This window comes from Ammospiza nelsoni, chromosome 5, assembly GCF_027579445.1.
Source record: "Ammospiza nelsoni isolate bAmmNel1 chromosome 5, bAmmNel1.pri, whole genome shotgun sequence".
In the NCBI taxonomy this organism is placed as follows: domain Eukaryota; kingdom Metazoa; phylum Chordata; class Aves; order Passeriformes; family Passerellidae; genus Ammospiza; species Ammospiza nelsoni.
This window is the reverse complement of record NC_080637.1, coordinates 58,498,923-58,516,365: the sequence shown is the minus strand read 5'-3', so window position 1 is coordinate 58,516,365 and position 17,443 is coordinate 58,498,923. Positions and strand designations below refer to the sequence as shown.

General features: G+C 39.3%; 1 protein-coding gene across 1 annotated transcript in view; it reads right to left on the bottom strand.

Annotated features, from left to right (window-relative positions):
- The window catches only part of SCUBE1 (signal peptide, CUB domain and EGF like domain containing 1), a 194,894-nt gene that overhangs the window by 74,064 nt on the left and 103,387 nt on the right, over positions 1-17,443 (bottom strand). The window contains exons 6-7 of the mRNA XM_059472548.1: positions 12,558-12,674; positions 9,666-9,755 (exon numbers count right to left, since the gene is read on the bottom strand). Coding sequence (XP_059328531.1) covers positions 9,666-9,755; positions 12,558-12,674 — 207 coding nt within the window. The remainder of the gene's footprint in view (positions 1-9,665; positions 9,756-12,557; positions 12,675-17,443) is intronic.

Below are 17,443 nucleotides of genomic sequence, written 5' to 3'. Positions count from 1 at the left end.
CCAGTAGCTGTTTCTCAGCAGATGCACTGTCACTAAAGCTGTTGTAAACTGCTACTGTCTCTGAATCAACTGATAACCTGTTTATCTATCCTAAGCACATAAAAATGAGTTTATTTCTCATTTTAAAATTTCTCTTTATTTAATTCACAGTGAAACACCAACTTTGAACAACTGCGAAAAGATTAAGGACGTCTGTTAAAGATAGTCATATATATGGCTTTGAGAATTTTGAGAAGGTCTGATCTGAAACCATTGATTGCCATTGTCTGTTGTGATTCCTTGCATCACTGTAGTGTTTTGGGACCAACATCAGGACTCCATTGTGCAAACTATGTTGCAGTTTTGAAAAAGTGATGATGGTAAAGTATGAGAGCAGTTCTATGAGAGGACAAGATCCTGTTGAGCTCAGTGGTACAGGCTTCCTTCTCTTAAACAATGTTGAATTAATTTAGTTTAATACACAAAGTGTCTGGGGTCCTTAATTTGTGCCTCCCTTCCCTTCCTGAAAAAGCACTTTGCTCCATCTGGCTCAAAGGCTGCCTGTGCAGACATCTCATCTGTTTCTTTCACATTGGTGTCACAGCACAATCTCCACCAAAGAGAGCTCTTTCTGACTTCTTTTTGAACTGGGGTTCTCTCTCTTCCTCCTAACTTTTATCTAGAGAATCCGGAAATAATTTTAACCACTAGTGGAAGGTGAAGCACATGACCATGCCTAAGAACAAGGACTACCTAACTGAATAAAAAAGACCACGCTGAAGATCCCCTGCAAATTCTGATCAAAAATGCACAAATCCTGAAAGCCTGAAACTTGGAAGAGATTCAAACTGAACTCAGGAAAGGCCATTAAAAAAAATAATTCTGTGGATTATAAAATGAGCTTGCCTTTACGTAAGAGGGAACATGCAGTATGAGTAAGAAAGCCATGAGACAGAGAACAGATGATAAGACTGCTGTTGCCATCCATAAAAAGAATTTTACTGAAAGCAGCAGTACATGAGGTACACGTGGCAGTAGATCAGGGTACAGGGAGGGACTCAAAGGACAACAAGCACAAGAAGAAACAAAACACAAAATATTTCAATTTTCAGTTAAGGGAGAACTGTGCTATTCTCATGCAAATTATGCTCTGTGATGCTGAAAGGATAGAGAAAGAGCATTCACAAGAGTATAATGAAAGAAACAAATAGCTGTGAACAGATGAAGGAGAAACTGAAAGAGCTTCATATTCAGGGAATGAAAAAGGTAAGACAGAAAGGGGTAACTTGCAGGATGTTGAATTCTTCACTTCGTTATGCTTGTCTCCTCATTTACTTGCAATTTCATGATTGGTAGAATTTTATTTGCATGAAAATAGGATGAGAATTCTGCCCTGCCACATAGGGAATGTGTGAAGAATAAACTAGGTGAATCTTACACTGAATCATGAACCCCTCAGCTCTCAGTTCAGAAAAACTTGATTCCTCTTCAGGGAACGTTTCATATTTAGGGAATGTCACCTGATTGATTGGATCAGGTGTTTTATAAGCATCCTATGAGTCCAGTCTGGTTCTTAAAATTAACACTTGTAGCTGTGGTGCTCTCTCTAGATAGAGAAGCTGCACTTAAGAAAAACTGAAACTCTCTGAACATCGTGAAGGAGCATTATCTCTTGACCTTGGATAAATCCTTTCATTTAAAATGGGAAAGCAAAACAATGGAAGGTATTGCCAGGAATTCTGGATAAGGTCAGAGTCTTTATTGTCAGCAAAGAAACGAAAAGGGATTTTTATAGGAAATAGCACACCATTCACAAACTCAATGAATAAAAGTGACAGTAACTCAAGATGAAAAGATCTGCCCTTGGGAGACAGAGAATGCATGAATGACCTCAGGGATTCCTTCCCCCTGTTTGCTATGATTTCATACAGCAAAGTAGAACTGACAGAAGGAGTTAAAGTGAGGTCTTGGTTTCACAGTCAGTAACTGAATTATAGAACCTCCCAGCAATATGCCTGCTAATGAAATGTTTGCAATTCTTTATTGATTAAAGCACAAAAGGATTATGATGCATACAGAGACACACAGTTGGCTTTCTGACAGTGAGAGTTTCTAAGTCGGGTAAAAGGCATTCAGAAAAATAAAGACATATTTTAAGTAATTGGAAAGAATCCTAGGAGGCAGTACAACAAAGCCAGGCACTGAAGTACACACTGGAAAGGTGCTCTTGGCTTAAAGTGACCCTTGGTAGGCTGTAACTGTGATAGAATTTAACTGCTTTGAAAGAACATTTCAAAACAAACACTAGCTTGTCCATCATCCTGCTCTTTGAGACAGAAACCTGGGAGTAGTATCACTCTCATTCTATTTTGAAAGAAGACAAAAATAAAGTCTGCAGAATCCATTTTTAATTCATGTTGGAATGAAACAACATAAGGCTTTTGGAAATTTTCTGATGGCAAACCAGATCTCGTACACTCTTTACTCCAGTGTTTGGTAGTTTAGGCATTAAATTGCATGTTAGAAACCCAGGTCACATTTTCTATGCTTTTATCTTTACTGAAAATGAAAAATCCCTAGCCTTTATCAAACTATTGATTACCAATAATGGCCCCAAGGGTGGAACATATACATGAGGCAATAATGAGTTAGTCTGACTTTACAGACTAACATTTTTCTTGAACAGAGGTGGCAATGCACTGTGAAAGGGTCTTTAGAATCACTTCCTTACATTTCAAATGAATATTCAAACAAGTACATTCTGTCTGTGTACATTCTGTCTCCCTATTTCTGAAGACCATTCCAGGCAAAAGCACTGTGAAAACCCAGAGTTTCCCCACAAAACCTACTTTCAAGAAAAAAGCCTTTTGACAGAAAACTCTCATTAGATGACAAGATTCTTTAAGGTTAAGAATGTGTGGCTTTCATACGTTCTACAGCTCCTTTTTCTGATCTGCAAAGAAGCTAAATATGGCTTTACCACAAAGTCCTGAAATCCAGAAAATGATGAGATTTCCATATTATATACACTGCCACTGTGTGGTTTATACAGTATTTAAAGATAGATTCTACAGATTCTATAGTATTTCAAGATGCTTGATTTTGGACAAGTTATTCACACTGAGTCACCAGCAGGGAGATCTTTGGATGGTGAAAGACTATAGAAGGAAAATCTCCATATTGATATGCAGTCATTTTAAACATGGCAGGAGAAAATAAATTTAAGTATGAGACTTGGGTAATTGCAGTTAACTTTATGGATTCTATTTTCCTGTAATCATAAAAAGCTGAATGTCTCTACTGCAAACAGTGATTCAAAAAGTCCTGTGTGTCATAAAGCGAGGTGGAAGTAAAAAAAAGCCCACTAGAGAAATTAATAGATTTCTTATTTTTCAGGTGCTCCAGACAAGTCAGTTTGATGTTCAGGATGAATAGGGCAGCCTAATCCTTAGATAACTGCAGGTTAAGAAAAGATGCCATATATCTGACTATTAAATTCAGATGACTCAAGAAATACAATGTTGAGTACTACTTTTGGTTCAAATGGCTAAACCCAAGCTCAAAATTTGTAAATCTCTCTGCCTTTTTTGATGTAACAGATATTTAAATGCTTGCCTTTTCTACAAATGCCATGGCACAAGCTCAAGTTGTGGGTTTTTTATTTAATATTATATGAGCAGCTCATTAAAATCCATTGTAGGTACTGGGCTAATGATATGAAACCTAAACAGCTTTGACCAGGACAGGAGAAACACAGTTACCTTGGCTGATGTGGCCAGGTACCTTCAGGAGGCACAAGATTGGATGAAAGAGCTGACCAGCACACAGAGAAGGGAGCACTGGCATGTCATTCAAGTGGCCAGAGCAGGACTTGCACTTGTGATCTATTATTCTGAATTGGCTTTGGCTGTGTACTGCAATGCTTGGGATCCCTGGTGTTGAACTGATGGGGATGTATAATTTCCACAGCAAGCAAATGCAAACAAAGACATGATTCTGCCCCACATAACTTGCAGGGAGGATATTCTCTGTCATAAACTAATCCACGGCAGAAATGCTCAAATTGCAACTTCCACAGTTCACATCTCTAGCTATTGCTGTGCAGAGGGAATGGTCTTGGCTGACTGCACACTCACCTCTCCAGGCAGGTACCTGGGTGCTCATAATAAATGGCTGGAAAGCCACTGATAAGATAATGAAAGAGGAGACATCTGCAGAAATCAAATGATTCTTGCTACAACAAAGAAAATATAGAACCAGTGAAAATACTACCTTATTTGCTGTTTAAGTGCCAGGACTACAGCCAGACCACAGCCCTGTCTGTGAACAACTCCTAGGAAATCAAAGATAAAATTGACGCGGGTGCACATATATCCCAGCCTGGCAAAGCTGGTCCTTGGTTTCCAAATGGCACCCCAGAAGCAATCAAGGCAGAAGTAAAATTGAGAAGTAACAAAGACCATCACAGTTCCAATGCATTTCACAGCTTATACCAGCATTTCAGCTGACAGTAGAACACCTTGGAGGGTTCTTAGGAACCAGCTTCCAGGAAAGAGAATTGCATCTCTCTTTGAGGTGGGTTGCAAATAACCTTACTGATGACCAAGAAGCCGATGTCCAATGACAAAATCCTCAGCTGTCCTGACACAAAATTAGCTGACTATGTCTTGGGAAGCAGTGAATTTCTGTGCAGTTTGGATTTCTGAAGACACTTCTAGCAGTGGTGTCCGTTTTGCTTCCCTTAAGCATGGAAGGGAAATTACTACAATTCCTCAACTTCAGGATGGGCTCATTGTCCTGTTGCTCTTTGCTATACTTACAAGTGCTTTGTACACCCCTCTTCTTGTGATGCTAAGGAACCAACTTTTTATCTTCTAGGGTCAGAGCAAGAATGCTTTATGGTCAAAGTGAGTTCTTACAACAGTGATCTCAGAGAAGAGATCACTCTTTACAACTTCCTGAAAGGTGGTTGTGGTCAGGTGGGGTTGGTCTCTTTCTCCAGGCAGCAACTGACAGAACCAGAGGACACAGTCTTAGGTTGTGCCAGGGGAAATAAAGGTTGGATATTAGGAAAAAGATTTTTACAGAAAGGGTGATAAAGTTCTGGAATTGTCTGCCTGGGGAGGTGGTGGAGTCACCATCCCTGGATGTGTTGAAAAAAAGGCTGAATGTGGCACTCGGTGGTTGAGGTATTGGGGCATGGGTTGGATTTGATGATCTTTAAGGTTTCTTCCAACCTAGTGATTCTGTGAATTCTGTGAAGAACGGAAAAGGGATTGAAGGTGAGGAAGATGTTTAGTGTTTGCAGTATTTCTGAAGTCACCTCATGTTAAGCCTAAATGAACCCAATTCATTGACTGCTAAAGAGCAGAGGAAGGAAAATGAAACACAGTGAGAAATGAGTCAGGTCTGCCTCTTCAAGAAGAGCTGACCAGAGGACAGGATCTAACAAACAGCCTGCACAAAGCATCCTGGTTGAGTTGCTAAAACACTTTACAGATTCATGCAGGCCAGTAAGCCTGGGATGATGGTGATGTAGCGAGTAACTGTGTTTTTAAAGACAATATAAAAAAATACTTCATAAAATTGCTTGGTTCAAAGAATTGTCAAGGGCAGCCAAAGAGCAAAGCATTATCTCTGACGAGACTCCTTGAGCTTAAATTTCAGACAGTTCTACATTCTGGTTTCTTAAAGAGGAAGTTTGCAGCTGCTTGTCACCTCTTTGTAAGCAGTTGGCTTATTTGTAATGAGGGAGCCCGATGGCATAAATGATGCTATGAATTCTATTTCTGTGACTAGAATATCAAGTTCTAAAAGGTTTCTTAAAGGTTTCTAAAAGAAAGCTTCAGGATATCAACAGACAATTGCTCTATAAAAACATTGCAGCCCTTTTGAGTGAAAGACAGTGGTCAAGGAGAATTGAGCCCAAAAGATTTAATTACTTACAATTTATTTATGATAAAGTGCTAGGCTGCTGGATGATTTATTTTTACAGTTTAGATGGTGATGGAGCTGTTGGATTTATGAATTCTATCCAGGGCTATAACAGCAAAAAGAGATATGGAAAAATGAATAAAAACAACTTCCATTGATGAAGATGTGACACTGGACAAAATATTTTGAAGGTAAGTGTGTTAGTAGGGTTAACTGGAAGTTTGGTGCTTCTAAAGTTGTGTGCCCATACTAGAATGCCTCTCATACAGTTAGGCAGGGCAGATATACTGTGATTCACACTCATTCTGGATTTAGATTGAAAAATATGTGAAATGCACCAGTCCACCCCTGTAACCAGGCAGGGCAGATTCATCCTATGATGCTAGGATAGAAAAAACAGTTTTAGCAAATGGGTTCCTGAGGAAAAGAAGGTAAGGGAAGATGGAGAAGGTTGCTGTGATGCTCCTAAGAAGCACACAAAATACTTTCAGAAAATATTCTGCTATACAAAACACACACACAAAACAGAGATTTGAACATAATTTTAAGAGCTGAAGGCTGTGCTCAACTAACTGCAAGATAAATGAGACCGGATGTTTACGAAGACATGAAGACATTGGTGGTGCCCTTCTGCTTTGTAGCAAGTGCAAGGTGTTCTGCAAAAAAAGGAACGTATGAGTGCCTTAGAGACGATGGTACAGCTCTGCTTTTGGAGCTGTGCACTTCTGCAGGATCCATGTCCTTTCTCAACGATGGAATGCTCATGGCTCAAGGTGCAGTTCACAGCAGCCACCACTGAACCAAGGCAGGATCTCTCCAGGAGCCCCCCTGGAGAACAACTAAGGCTGCACTGCCTCCATTCCAAGATGGCAATGGCCAAGGGGAAGTGAGGAAGAGGGAAATGAGTTGTATGAATGTTCACTGACCAGACAACAGCCATTCAGTGCCATCTCTGGAATTGGAGCACTCTTGACTGTGAATCCAAGTGCTTTTCTTGGATTCATGGAAATAAGGCTTCAGCTGGAAGCCCTCAGGGTCTGTCCAAAGATTACGAAAAAGTTGGATGGAAATTCCTAGGCATCTATGGACAGTTCTAAAGGGAAGTTTCTTGTAGGTCATCAGAGAAGACCAGTTTCTCATCTGCCTCAGAAGATCTAGATAAGAATGCATCTAACAGGAAGGAAAATTGAGTATTTACCTTATTTTCTCTATTTAAGATTTAGCCACAAGTCACAGGACTACACCATGACTCGGACACAGCCAGTCTGAGGTGGCCAGTCTTGGTGTAGCAAGATGACTGCTCTCAGCAGCCTTGTCTGACAGCAACACTGTTCTAAAGCAATCTTGTCAGGCTTATTCTGAGCCTTGGCTGACTTCAAGGGTTATACAGACCACAGTCATTTTGATAGCATGCAGCAAATGACAGGGGACCAGCAACTATCATCTCAGGACTTGCAAGTGAAGGCACCTTTCATCAGATTACTAAAATTACATAAAGTCATCTACTTTTCCTACTCTCCCAAGACCGTCTGCTGGAGGGTCAAAAATCACAGTCCATTTAGAAAAATTGGGATAAAGTTTCCTGAGGAACCATCCAGTATTTCCTAAAACAGCTGTGTATAAAATATCTGAAGACATATGGAATTTCATGGAAATTCCACTACACTTTGGAAATGAGTAAGAGTGCATTAAAAAAAATAAATCTGAATATCAGCAACCAGCAGAAACATACAAATAGAAAAGTTCCTAAATATTAAGCCATCCACTCAGATCTCACTCACTAATTAAATTTATTTTCCTCTCTAGTTAATGTTTTTCTAAGGAATCAGTGATTTAAACACAGCATGTCCAGAAACTCTCAGCTGTCAGCTGATACCTGCTAATACAGGAAGTACTGAAGAATTCAACAATGTATTTTGCAAATTGGATCTTAAACTGTATCTCCCTAAGCCTATTTCTAGGGTCTATGTTCAGCTTGGAACTTGCAGACCTGGTGTAATTAAGAAGGCTGTTACTAATATTTTTAATGCTAAACTTTTTAATAGCATTTGCCTGGACTCTTGGAAGCAGTGTAAGCTTATTTTCAGGTTGGATTTTTATTTTTTTCAGAGGCTGAGGCATCAACACAGTGCACTACATTGCTCAGTACCTCTAGAGTACTGCACATACTATTTGTGGCTGGGCAAACTCACCATTGAGACCCAGAGGGTTGCATTTTTCAGTGGCCTGGAGCTCTTTTGGCACACTAATTTTCCTGACTTCTTTGAGACTATGGGTCTCATTGAAATTATAGCTATAAGTGTTAACAGCACATTTATAAAGCAAGATAAGCTGTCTCATTGTTTTTGTTGGGTTAAATAATTTCGAATTGTGTATAATTAAAAAATAAAACAACATGAGTCACTTGCTAGGTCTGCAAACTAACTAGAAATTAACAATCACGGATAATCTAAAAATAAAGGAACATATGCTCAGATTTTCACATGAAGGAAGGTATTTTACCTCAGTCTTGTCATCTAATACCATTACAAAGTCATAACACTATGCCATTTCCTACACAGTGGTTGTATGCTGGTCTCTGGGTAAATGGACTATTTGTCATGGATGACAAGATACAAATGATATGGAAACTTTATAAATATTTCCACCTACTCCAACTATTAGCCCAGCAATCAACTAAATACTCAAAGTGAGGCTTTAGTCTCCTCAAGGTGGTCACTCCAGGTAAGTATGGATGCTCACAGGCAGGCTAAGCTTTTCAAAGGCTAGCAGGACAGTCTGCAAAGGACTTAGTGGGTTTAAGAAAAGAAATAGCAACCCTGAGGGAAGAGAGCAGAATTTTGTCCTGTCTCTTCTGTGGTGATGAATCCCTGTCTTGTACATGGGTCCATTGGGTACACCTCAGTCTGTGCTATGCTGTGCTCTTTGTCTCATGCAAACCCTGGCAGAGGCCCAGCCACTCGACCCTTTCTATTCCCACAAGGCCCTTCTCACTAACAGCCAGAAATGTAGAGTGGAGGAGACAAGCACAAAGGTGTGCAATGGGAGCAGAAGCTAAAGAATTATCTTCACTGCTCAGTGCACTTCCTACTCTGTTCCTCTCTCAGGCTCCAACAACACAGAGAAACAAGCCATGCCTCAGAAAGAAGAATGTACAGAAGCTCACTAGTCACTAGGGAAAGATCTTTCAGTGGTTACTAAAATAGCTGCACAAAGGAAATAAATGAATTTCCACTCACAACATTTACATTTCAATCAAAAGAACAGGAAATTTTAATTAGGCAAATACACTTGCTCATTTAACATCACAAATATAATAGAACATTGGTTTATATTGTCATCATCATCATCATCATCCACTTTTAAGTCAATAGGCAGGTCTGCAACAGGAGATTTTTCAGGAATTCTAGAGCAACACATACACACAAACACACAAATCACATGTAAAAAGTAGCTTGCATAAGCTAAGTAAGGTTAATGGCAAAAGCTTCTTTCTATGCAGAGAAAATTGAGCATTAAAGCTGCAGCATTAGGAAAAAAAAGTTTAAAAACAAGGAATGAAGCTGTAAAACAGATGAGAACTTAACAAAATTGGTGACCTTTCCACACAGATGAAGTCAGGTTAAAAAAAAACCAGGCCAAACCAAAACCAAAGGAGACTAAAACCAAATGAGACCAAAGGAGAACCTCCCCCCCACATACATACAGACAAAAGTGAGAGCACAACAAAGGAAGTGGAAGAAAAGTGTTACCCATAAGTAGCCGCCGTTTCACCCGCTTGTCCACATCAGCTACTGACGTGGCATTGTACTCAGAACTCTCAATTGCAGCCTCATCCTTCTCTAAAACACAAGTAAGGGACAAACATGGAGCAGTTGGTTAATCACAAGCCCAATTTTCCGCTGCCTAAGACAGTTTCTTGGCATGGCACAGCCAAGGCCAAGAAGCAAGGCATGAAAGCTAAATCCCCGTTAGAGAGTTAATTCCCTTTGAGAACCCAGGAAAAAATTAAAAGGGTGTTTAGGGAAAGGAGGAAGAAAGAGGGTGTGAAGGAAGAATGATCAGCTCTGAAGTAATTATTCACACAGAGGAAGCTGGATTTCTACTGGAGAACCAGACAGCTAACACTGGTGCCCCAGAGAGGTGTTAATGATGAAAATTAAAATTCAGGAAGGCTACTCAAACAAACTACCAAAGACAACCTAGGCTAATGGGGGCACCAGGATGTGAAGGTGGCAGGCAGAAGACTGGGACAGACAGAGAGAGCGAGAAGAGTCCGGTGATGGATGGGCACAGATGCACCACAGCCTTGTATACATCGACACACTGAGAAACGAAACAACAGCATGCAAATTAAACAACAACAACAAAAATAAACACACAACAAACCAAACAAACACAAAAAAAGATCAATTTGGGCAGTGCTGGTTGCCTGCTTGTCTATGAAACACTACTAGCTAAACATTCAACGCTAGGAAAGATGTTGCAAGAAAAGGGTTTAGTAATTTTATTAGCATGCAGTGAGCAGGATGATGTCATCAGAGGTCACTTTACAAGGTAGTCTCTGACATCCTACATGTAAGAGTTTCATACAGCATAATGAGGACTTTGGTTATGCTTCATTAGAAATACACAGAAACAGTCACAAGTATGGGAAGAGATGATCAGTTTGTGAAATAAAATTAAAGATTTCTGATACAGGAGAGCAATGGAGGAGCAGCAGCTGGGTAAATAAAATGATTTGTAGGAAAAGGGAAATGCTCATTAGGAAAACAAAAAATGAAAATGCAAGTTGGGACTTTCACATGCAGCAAACATAAAAAAAAAAGTTAAGACAAGCAAACGAAGACAAAATATGTTAGACAAAGAGTCAACAAGTATTTATCTGGCATTGCAGAAGTTTGCATTCTTGCAGTGATGGCTGGAATATATACACCACTGAAGACAGCAAACACTGGAATCACTGAAGTGAGGAGGAGGAGGAGGCTGGCAGGTTTTGTTTGTGGCAACTCTACATGGTTGAGTGGTAACAAGAAGTTGTTTTGTTTTGTTTTTAACAAGTTCTAGATGGGATCAGGCTGCAATAGAGGCTTTTGTTTGAGTTTGTTTGTTTTTTTTTTCTCTGTAAATAATTAATAAACGTCAGTTATCAGACAAGACAGGCAATCAGGAACCATCACCAGAAAGCAGGAATAAATAAATGTAAAAAAAAAAAATTAGAAGTATTCTAAGAGAAAGAACTATTTTAGAAGGAAGAAAATCAGCACAGGCAGTAATATGTGACTTACATCACAAGACCAAGGAATGTAACATGGAGTTGTATGTATTACGTTACAAAAATGGGAAAAAAAAGTAAAAAAAAAATAGATGCAATGTAAACATCTTTTAAAATATATTTTTACATGCTGGACAAAATAAAACATCTAAGTATATTAGTGAACAATAATAAATAGAAGATCAATTATACATTCATTAAAACCTGCTCTCAAGGCTCTCACTCTTGCAAGTTCTCCCCATCTGGAACTGCCACAGGACAGGGATTGCAGGATGGAGCTCTCTGTTATCAGAGGCACTCACTGAGAGATCCCCTGCACTCAGACACTCCTTGTGCAGACAAAAAGGCAGAGCCCCCCTCTGAGCCCTGCTCAGCTTCACCTCTGCCAGCATAAACCTCACACTGCCCCACAATTTGTGCAGTTAAACCCCTCAGAAGCGAGCAAGGCTCTGGGCAGCTACAGAGCTTTATGCCATGGATCTGGCCAAGACACTGGCTAAAGGTAACTGACAGATTTCCATGGCTTTCAAATGCTCTGTCTTGCAGTACTGGAGAGAAAATACAATAAATATGCGTCTGTGTCCTTTTTACCTCAAGAAATGACTAAGAATTTGTAAGAACTTTGAAATTATACAAACAAAAAAAAGTCATCATGTCCGCAATGCCAATGAAAACCATTATGGATTTCAGGTTCTGATCTGTGAGTAAGAATTTTCAAATGTTAACTTGCATCATGCAAAAATGCACTTTTAAATTTATTTTTAAGTGGAGTAGAAAGAAATGGAGTTAAGCAAATAATACATTTTATAATCATAAATGTTTGCAAAGCATCTGCCAAGATGCTCCATATCTTGACCGGCTCTTTCCTGCTGATATTCTGAATGAAAGCTTAGTCACTACAAGTGTTGCAGTTTTTAGAATCGTGAAACACACCAGGGAACACAGCACATAATGATGACTCCTTTTCCCTGGTAACAGCTCAGAAAGGGAGGTAATTTTTCTAACCTTGCTCAAGCAAGGAAATCTTGACTGATGAAAGTGAACTGAAGAGCTGAACTTTCATTTAAAATGATGAATGTTCTACACCTTTTTACTTCAAAACTAGTTATGAACAGAAACAAAAATCACAAGCAGGTAACAAAGGGATACTTCATTAACAAACATTTTGACAGAACACACACAAATGCCTCTCTGTGTGCCTGGCTGAGCCAGGAGCTGCTGGAACACCCTTCTGTCAGCTGCTGGAGCACCCCTCTGTCACACACACACACACACACACACACACACACACACACACACACACACACACACACACAACACAGAGATTCTGAGCAACCCCAAATCAAAGGAGCTGCAGAGAGGTACTCACCAATGCAGGTTCGGCCATCTGAGTGCAGGGCATACTTCTGATGACAGCCACACACAGGGCCAGTATCTGTGTCATCACAGGTGTGCTGGCAGCCTCCATTCCCATAGTTACAGGTTACTAGTTAAGCCCCAAATGAATGTGTATATATGTATATATAAATAAAATGACAATGAAACCAATTAGTCTTGAGAGCCTTTCAGAACACAGAAGAACAGTAACATACCAAGACATAAGGCAACATAAGATTCGTGCTTGCAATTATTTATATTTTTTCCTTCTGCCCCCTCCCTTCTACCTGTCTCATGCCCTGGACTCAATCCATACAGTGAAGAAGTGAAAGAAAAATAAAAGCATTTTCCCCACTCTACTTGTATTAATAATTTTAGTTTGACTCTCAGCCAATGCTATGTCTTCCTAGAAGCTACATGCTTCATGTCCATGATGAAATTAAGTCTGCCAATACATATGTATAGTTTGAGGTCTATAGACAGAATCTCTCTTTTGTTGCCCTATCATTCTCTCAGTAGAGGAAGCAGAGACCAAGCAGCAAGAACAGAACCACAAAAGTCTTGGAATCTGCTATATCAAGTGCTGCCCACCCTAAAGCAACAAGTTTAAAAATAAACCAGGAAATGTTTGGGTTTTTTTTTCCTTCTCTGCAACAAAAAATACACAGTTGTTATGGCTCTGCCATGTGCTGGCCTCAGCCAGGAAGGAAGCACTGGAGATGCCACTTTCACTTCCAGGAAAGAAGAACAGCTTTTACCAATTCAAATGTCCTCTGGTGAAAAAGTACTAAAGATATATTAAAGTAAATATTTTTCATGAGAATAGTTAGAGTTTTGAAGGTTTTGAATTAATAGATCAGATTCAATTAATTTCCTTTGTCACATTATGGATTTAATTTCTGCCAGCTAAGACAAACCATATTTAAAATATTAAGCTGGCTAGCACCATTTAATAAAGCCTCTCATTTGCCCCTGTGTCATTTCATCCTTTGCAGCTGCACACCTTGATCTTAAATAACAGTTCTGATCTGATTGATTCCTGAATTCAATTTATTGTCTTTATTTGGACTAGATTCTTTACTGGTAAATATATATTGGCAAATATGGGGGAAATCCAATATGCCATTATTTAGCCATATACTCATCATTTCAGAGGACTTAAATGTTTTGAAATGTTATGGTACTTTAAATGCAGACTACATTTATTTAAATACTGACTCCCAGTAATCAGAAGGAACTTTCCTCACATTGGTCTCAGCAGAATTTTCCTTCTAGATAAAAATTTACAAAAGAGGCAGGGTAGCAAGTTGCAATATACAACAAAACCAAGATAATGATTAACAGTATTTGAAAATCATATATCTAACTAAAATCTGAGGTTGTATCTAATGCAAGAGAGCTACATTCATACATTTTCCCACTGAACTCAGTGACCCTGCTTTAATTCTAGCTCCTGAAAATGGAGTAGACCGGAATTTTCCATCACAGTTACTAGAAATGAAATATCCCACCTCTGGTGTGAGTGCCTCAGTGCTGAGCAGCCATGTCACTCTCAGTAATCACTGAAGTATTTATCTTAAAATGGAACAGTTCTAAAAAAAGCAAATGAGGGAGACCCACCACAGCATATCCAACAGAATTCCCATTAAAACCTCCTGCCAGAATGGGAACCACAAGTTTACAATTTCAGCTCTTGAATTCTGGCAAAGATCTCAGCAGGAATTGTCCACCTCTCAAGTGAGTACAGACCTGAGGCCACTACAGGTGCAAGCATCCTTGGTCCTTCCCACTCTACACTTGGAATAAAAACCCTTGTGCTGTTCAGAGATAGAGATGGAATAGCCTTGGTGCCTGGTGGCAAGAACAATCTCTGAAAAGAGAGACTGCCTGAATTCCCACCTCACTTTCCAGGAATATCACTGTTCTATCCAACTGGAAAGAATGGCAGTGAGAAACATGGGGAGACCTGCCTGATCCATGTTCCCTTTTTGCAGCTTGACAGTTTGTGCACTAAACTGGAAAATGGAAATGGTGGGTTCAGTCCAACCAGACAGGGGAGGGAATATACCCCAAATCATGAGAATTCTCAACTTGCAAGGAATTACATTACAAAAGCCCCTAAGCAACAGCCACCCTCGGGCATTCTTTCTCCTTCCCCACTTTTATACCTAACCTAATAATTTATTTTTGTGAAAAAATAGCAGAAGCAAATCAGTCTGCTTTGCATCCAAAGGAAGCAACATTTATTTCCCTTTAATACACTGTAACACTTTGGTTTTTATTTTTTTATGCAAAACAAACAAAACTCAAAGTCAATTCTCTATTCTTAAAGTTCCCACCTTTCCAATGAAGACATGCTTATTACTTGACCCCATATGCCTCTAGGACTATGTGGAGTTTCTGTCCTTGTTGGACTGCAGTGCCATCACAAATTAACTTAAAGGTGTTGTTTATGCCAGATGTTTAAATACATTTCTAGCCAACAGTATTTTTATTGAGGATTTTAAAGTGCAATCAGCAACAAAGTGTGTATTTAAAAAATGCGACTGCAGTGGTTATTTTTGGCATTCCTTGCTGAAAACCTCTGCAGGCAGAGATGAAAATATCTGAACAGGCTTGCTCTGACCCACGTAATATGAGGAACTTTTCCTTACTATATTTGTCTGTGAAAAAATTGCACCAGACTGATGGCATTTATAGCAAATCCTGCAGAATCACACACTTTTACAGCTTCCCTGCCTATAAAAGTTGCTGGTTCCCATTCTACCCAGTCCATGAATGCACATGTAGGTCAGTTCCTTTTCCTGTCTCCTAGAAACATTAGTAAATTGTGTTTTTGAAGGATTTGAATTTCTGTCTAGACTACAATTTATTTATTTATTTTAAGTAACTTGAGTCAACATTTTGAAGTTTGACAAGCTCTACAGGTGAAATTGCTACAAAATCTAGTTGTAAAATATGTCACTTCAATTTTCTTCCAGTCCTCATTCTGTGGCAGTGACACAGTGGGAAGTTTTTCTTGCTTAGAGGAAGAAAGTCATAATAATTTAAAAGCAAATGGACATCCAGATCTACTCCATTTTTGTGAGAAAGAATTAAAGCAATATTATTGAGAATTCACAAAGTGTTATTTTAAAAACTATTTCTGATAAATTTGGACTCTGCAGCTATGCAAACATCTGTGTGCTCATTCAGAGTCTGTGATACTGAAGGGGCAAACAGAGGCAAGATGGTAAATTCCAACAGACAGAGATCACCTTAAAATATCATAAATCATGTTAAAATGAAAGGGATGGAAAATAATGAGGGGTTTTTAGCTTTTTTTTTTGTTTGTTTGTTTTTGTTTTTGTTTCTTTTCTTTTTTTTTTTTTTTTTAAACCAAAGGAGAATATTCACATATCTTTTAGAACTCAGACATACTTATCCCCATATGGCAGATTTAAAACCAGAGTAACACCGTCTTTTGACAGTGCTTCAGCATTTGCAGTGCAGAATTCTGGGCTAAGTGCAGTCAGAATTCTGGGCTCTTTCCCTTAGTGGGAGGAATGTCCTGTACAACAGCAGAGAAGCCCTACAAATGACACAGATGACACACACCCTCTGTGGGACAGGTTCAGTGCTGGCAGCCAAACCACCAGCCTGTTCTCCCAACACTCTTCCACGTGGATAAAGAGCTTTGGGGCTGACAATGGGGCTTCAAACTGCCTTCAAACCAGATGAATTCTTTTCACTGACTACAATGCTCAGGGTCCTGGGCTGGCCAGACACCCTTCAGGCCCTGGCAGGCAGCAGAATGGCTCTACCTGTCCATCTGCCCACACTGGAACCAGCAGCATTATTCAGTTTGACTGGGCTGAGCCAAACAGTCCTGAGACACAGCTTGGCATGTGGGCCAGAGCTTACAGCCAGAGAAATATATGGACTAGTGTAGAAATTACATTTTGATAATGAAAAATAAGAAACAACTGTCTGAAAGAGAAATGGCATCTCAAAGAACAAGAAGGATTTTAATGTACATATGCTACTAAGTATTGACATTGATATTCCATGCTAAATTCCCCTGAAGACAGAAGGTACCAGAATTCAGCCTCACTCTACAGCCTAAATCGTGTTTTCAGTGCTTCTCTGAAATTTCACAGAATCCATCTTACATGGCCATGACAAGAAGTACTTGAAAACATATGGCAAACTATTTAATCTAGCATTTATTACTTGGTAACTTAAAAAATAGTGTTCTGATCCTGTCCAAATATGGACTGAAATATATACCATGGCTCAGATGCCACAGACAGATATTTCATTTCTGTAGGATGGACTTCTCAAATGAGCATATTGTCATCCCAGATAACTTGAAAACTGCACTGTTTCTTAACTAAACTGGCCATTAAATACATAATTTGCATAAATATATGGCCACCTCTATGTGATAAAGCTGTGCATCCAACATTGCTTACATGATTTATTCTAGTATGGCTTTACATTTTTGACATTCTGGGGATCTTTGTACTGATAGCAAACAGTTGCATGAGGACAGCATCTGCAGGAGCTGAAAATCTGCCACTTGGCATAGAGAGGTTGGCATTTTATTGTAAAAGTACTAGGCAGGATTTCAGAATCACTTTGCACTAGCCTTCCTGCTCACTTAAATCATTATTATCCAAGGAGGCAGACAGAAGCAGCTGTAGGCAGGGTTACCCAGCATTTTTCACCAAAAGATTTGGCTTTTACTTGTTTATAACTCTTTCAGGTTGCAACTTGCAGGTATGTGAATCTGCTTTAGATTTCCTCTTATTTTTAAGCTTCCAGCTAAGAAAGAGAGGAACATAAATGTCTTGTTTTTTTTTTTTTTCATATTTGGGTAAAAAACCTTCAGTTTAT